General features: G+C 37.3%; 1 protein-coding gene across 1 annotated transcript; it reads left to right on the forward strand.

Annotated features, from left to right (window-relative positions):
* Window positions 1-1,694: 1,694 nt before the first annotated feature.
* LOC140966826 (adenosylhomocysteinase) lies at window positions 1,695-4,809 on the forward strand. The gene is made up of 2 exons (XM_073427091.1): window positions 1,695-2,514; window positions 3,834-4,809. Exons 1-2 carry the CDS (start codon window positions 1,804-1,806, stop codon window positions 4,578-4,580), a joined length of 1,458 nt encoding a protein of 485 aa, XP_073283192.1. The 5' UTR covers window positions 1,695-1,803; the 3' UTR covers window positions 4,581-4,809.
* Window positions 4,810-5,400: the final 591 nt, after the last annotated feature.

A 5,400-nucleotide genomic window follows, 5' to 3' on the forward strand; every position in this document is an offset into this window, starting at 1 on the left:
CAAACAATCTTAAACAAACCAAACTCAAGCCTGATACTGTTTGGTTTAGTTTGGATCGATCGTTTACATCCCTAAGCATGGTGAAAGTTTTATTTTAAAATTTTACGAAAATATTTTTGAGGTAAATCGACCTTTTTAATATTTTTTGAAAAAAGAAAATATTTGACTTTATTAATAATTTGTGTTAAAATTTCTTGTTTTTATAAAATTAATCTATTGTCCATTGATAGCAAATTTTGAATCTTCCCATTACGTGTACAACATGTAGACTTAAAGACAATTCATCTTGTTGTGCGTGCGTATGTGTACAAATTGTTGTGTGCGTGCATTGTGTAACTTCTGTGTACTGCGTTTGTAAGTCGAACCTTGAATGCATGCAGGAAGTCGGTTGCGAAAGGGCAGGAGTGCGAGTTGTTTGTGAACAGGAACGGGTGATTGTCAACCTTTGCAGCTCGTGTGTGCGCAATACAATGTGTGAGTCGAGCCTTGACTGCACACATGAAGGGGGTTGCGAAAGGGCAGTAGTGTGACTCATTTGCGAACATGAACTGGTGGTTGTCGGCTCAGACAGAAGTTGCTGGGGCGAAGGAACAGATTTGATCCCGGTTCTTGTTGCGTCAAGGACTTCACTTTGACCCTTTTGTTTCATCTGATCATGTGCGAAACTTTGAAAGATAAATTCTAGATTTTAGCTAAGGGAAAATTGATTTTATAGGTGCATGTGCTTGAGGGAGTAAAATTTAAACAAAACTTTTATGTAAGGTTATCAAAAATTGTTTCCAGCAGCACATGTAGACAAATTTTTAACGAATTTTTTCCAAAGATTTTTTATGATACGTGGCAAAGTTATGACTGAATAAGGATTTTGGATGTCGGTTCCAAGTAGGCTGTCTCTATCAACTTGACTGATTACTAGTTTTGGATATCGACTTTTCGGGTAAGAATTCATCTCTCAATCTGTAAAAATTTAATACATATCTTTTTTTTCTTCTATAATTAAGATATTCTTTATTCTTGGACACTTTGTTGAGTCCTTAAACTCATTAGTTTTCATCCATGAATGTGAAAAACCGGCTTGTGAGGATGAAGGTTCGTGATGAATAGCACTTATCCGAGATAATTTTGTATTTTTAAATTAAATGATTTGATTGATATGAGATAAATAATTAAAAATTTGATTGATCTATGATAAATATCCGATACACAAAATAATAATCCAATCACATCCACCTAAATTAAACACAAGAAAATTTTACAATCATCAACTATTAATTTAAAAAAAGTATAATTCCTCTTATAACTTGGACTAATATTATTTTAATCTTTAAATCAACCAAATTTCATTCTTGGTATAATAACTTCAAATTTTTTTTTTACAATTCTACTATATATTCAATATCACATCAATAATTATAATTTATTAGTTATTTACTAATATATATTTATTTGTTAATAAAATAAAAATTGGTGTATGAAATGGAAATACCCCAACCTTTACCAAACCCGGTAATCTCGGACTCGGGTTATGTCGGCCGAAGCAAATATCCGTGATATGACAAATATACCCCGCAGCCTTTACCAGTTCCCTACCACCAACCCTACAAATCTCTGCCCTCCAATTCTGACCAAAAAATCAACATGAACAAATCTCAACCGTCTATTTTTCCACCATATAAACCCTGTTTATCCCCCTTCTTCTCCCGCACCCACTCTCTCTTCTCCAAAAACCTCACATAGAAAGAAGAGAGCAACCCAAATCTCTGATCCCACAACCGCGTAGATCTGCAGTACTTCGCCGTATCAATGGCACTTTCCGTCGAAAAGACTACCTCTGGCCGCGAGTACAAGGTGAAGGACATGTCTCAGGCCGACTTCGGCCGCCTGGAGCTTGATCTCGCCGAGGTTGAAATGCCTGGCCTCATGTCCTGCCGGACAGAGTTCGGGCCCTCGCAGCCGTTCAAAGGCGCCAAGATCACTGGAAGTCTCCACATGACCATCCAAACTGCAGTCTTGATCGAGACCTTGACCGCTCTGGGGGCTGAGGTGAGATGGTGCTCCTGCAACATCTTCTCTACCCAAGACCACGCCGCAGCTGCCATAGCCCGTGACAGCGCTGCCGTGTTCGCGTGGAAAGGTGAGACCTTGCAGGAGTACTGGTGGTGCACGGAGAGAGCCTTGGATTGGGGACCCGGTGGTGGGCCGGATCTGATTGTCGATGATGGTGGAGATGCTACTTTGTTGATTCACGAAGGGGTGAAGGCTGAGGAGGAGTATGAGAAAACGGGTAAGGTTCCGGATCCGAGTTCGACCGATAATGCGGAGTTTCAGCTTGTGTTGACTTTGATTCGAGATGGGTTGAAGACTGATCCGAAGAGGTACACGAAGATGAAGGAGAGATTGGTTGGTGTTTCGGAGGAGACCACTACTGGTGTGAAGAGGTTGTATCAGATGCAGGCTAATGGAACATTACTCTTCCCTGCGATTAATGTAAACGACTCTGTCACCAAGAGTAAGGTATGTTGTTTTCTAAGCAATCTTGTGTTAGATCTGGTGATTTGTGGTGAATTTGTTGTTTGGTGTTTGAGTTAGTTTTGGTTTGGTTTGAACTTTTGGACTTTTAGTTGATTTAATTTGGTTTCTGCAAAAGAACCAATTCTTGAAGTTTTAGGTCCGATCTGAATCTTTAATATTGAATCTGATGCAATTTCTTGGATAGTATTTGTCTTCTGCTTTCACGGGAAAATAAAACTTGATCTTTGATGAAATTTAAGTAGCTTTACCTTAATTTGCTTAATTGTCTTGCTACTGATCCTTTGGGAGGTTTGCTCTGAGGATTTGATTGGAATGAAAGTTTCGGGCTGTTATTTGATGTATTTTGATTATGCCAAATATTGATCTTTCAGATGTGATCTGAATCTTCCGTGATAGATCTGATGCAGTTTGTTGGATAGTATTCTTGTGTTGTTTTCAGGGGATCAGAAAAATTGAATCTTTGAAACAAGTCAAGCAGCCTTGTTGAACTGTCTTATTTTCCCCTTGAAGGTCCAAGTATACATTGGGGCATATATTCTCTCATACATAAGATATATTGAAAAGCCTTAAACAGATTAAATTTGAAAATTTAATGCAAACTGAATTGAAAATTTAAATCAAACTCTATCTTTTGCCTACTAAACACTTTCAGTGCTGTTGTTTATTCCAGTTTTGAGAGTAGAGTGTAACACAATTATCCAACTGTTCTGTTGCATCTGCTTCCATTAATACTAAAGCCCTTTTGCTTGCTTTATTTTGTCTCCTCCTTCAGCATGATGGTCGAATGATGGAAATTTATATTCCCCATGGCTGCTCTTACTCCATCCTTACTAACTAGACTAAAGTTCAACTTTTTAGCGATATATATTACATTCGAATCTGAATCCTGTTACTAAAGGCTTAATGATAGGAAGGTTCCTATGATTTAAAAATATCTCATTGTATTTACTTGTTCATGTCTATGCTCGCTAGAAAAATTTTGGTTGATTTTGGTTGTGGTTTGACATCTGTGTCAGATTGTTTGTTCTGTGAGATAGGTTGGGAAGATATATTATATCAGTGAACATTTTATATTTATTAATTATTAATTTATTTTGCAATTTTTTTTTAATTTATTTCTTTCTTATTCAAAAGGATTTTGGCGAATGCTTATTTTAAAATTTTGGATGTTTGTGTTGCCATGTGTTGTACTTCATACGTATGCGATGGTAACCCCAAATGCATATGCGATGGTAACCTGAATGCATAATTGTTGTTTGTTGCTAAATATTGAATCATGTTTGATCTTTCTTAACTATCAGTTTGATAACTTGTATGGATGCCGCCACTCACTGCCTGATGGATTGATGAGAGCCACCGATGTGATGATTGCTGGAAAGGTTGGGGTCGTGTGCGGATATGGAGATGTTGGAAAAGGCTGTGCCGCTGCCTTAAAACAAGCTGGTGCCCGTGTTGTTGTAACCGAGATTGATCCCATCTGTGCTCTTCAAGCTCTCATGGAAGGCTACCAAGTTCTAACACTCGAGGATGTCGTCTCTGAAGCTGATATCTTCGTCACCACCACCGGTAACAAGGACATCATCATGGTTGGCCACATGAAGAAGATGAAAAACAACGCCATAGTTTGCAACATTGGCCACTTTGACAATGAAATCGACATGCTTGGTCTTGAAACATACCCGGGTGTTAAGAAGATCACCATTAAGCCCCAAACCGACCGATGGGTTTTCCCAGAGACAAAGTCAGGAATCATCATCTTGGCTGAAGGTCGTCTCATGAACTTGGGATGTGCTACTGGCCACCCTAGCTTCGTCATGTCTTGCTCATTCACTAACCAAGTTATCGCCCAACTTGAGCTGTGGAAGGAAAGGAACTCCGGCAAGTATAAGAAAGAAGTTTATGTCTTGCCCAAGCATCTCGACGAGAAGGTTGCAGCCCTCCACCTTGGAAAACTAGGAGCCAAGCTCACTAAGCTTAGCAAGGATCAGGCGGATTACATTAACGTACCAGTCGAGGGTCCATACAAGCCTCCAAACTACAGGTATTAACACAATGCAATATTGGTGGATTCTGTTTTCATAATTTCAGATTGTGTGTGGTTTTTTTATATTTACTTGGGGGTGTTTTGTGTTTGGAAGAAGAAATGGTCTCAGACCATGAGAATAGTATTTTGGAATAATGGTTGAGTTATGGGCTGTGTTAGATTGCAACTTTCTTGTTTATGAACTCATTTCTTACATCAATTTTTACTTTACTAAGAAATATTATGTTTTCTAACTTCTATTGTGTTCTTTGTTTTATAATTTGTTGGAATATTTTATTATCTTCGCGATTAATATATTGCATAAATGGTATTCCACAATCCTCAACTTACTCCCTTATTTTTTAAAAAAATTGATGATTTATTTTTTCTAATATTTTATTGGTTTCTATAGTCATATATTATTTATTAACGGACCAAAAAACCTATTTTTTAAAATGGTTTTTTCTATTAGGCTTTTAGAAAAATATCCATAGTTTCAGTTCAGTAAAATATTTTTCATTCAATTGATTTTTACTCGTTCGGTTTGGTCGTTGGACCAACCAACGGAGCCACGCAAGGTGATGACAACGAAGCTCTCTAAGTAAAAAAATAAGGGGAAAAAAAAGAGAACAACAAGGAGAAGGAAAAAAGAGAAATTGTGCTTGGATTTATTTCGAATTTTTTTTAATATAGATGTCAAATTCGTTCAATATTAATTTAAACAATTTCAACCTAGAAGGGTGTTGTTTGACATCGATTCCTCAAAATCTTTCTTAAATCAAGTTAATCAATTCCTCAAAATCTTTCTTAAATCGAGTTATTTGCTTTAGTTTAATTTTACAAGG

Source organism: Primulina huaijiensis, unplaced genomic scaffold (genome assembly GCF_012295235.1).
Source record: "Primulina huaijiensis isolate GDHJ02 unplaced genomic scaffold, ASM1229523v2 scaffold208080, whole genome shotgun sequence".
NCBI lineage: Eukaryota > Viridiplantae > Streptophyta > Magnoliopsida > Lamiales > Gesneriaceae > Primulina > Primulina huaijiensis.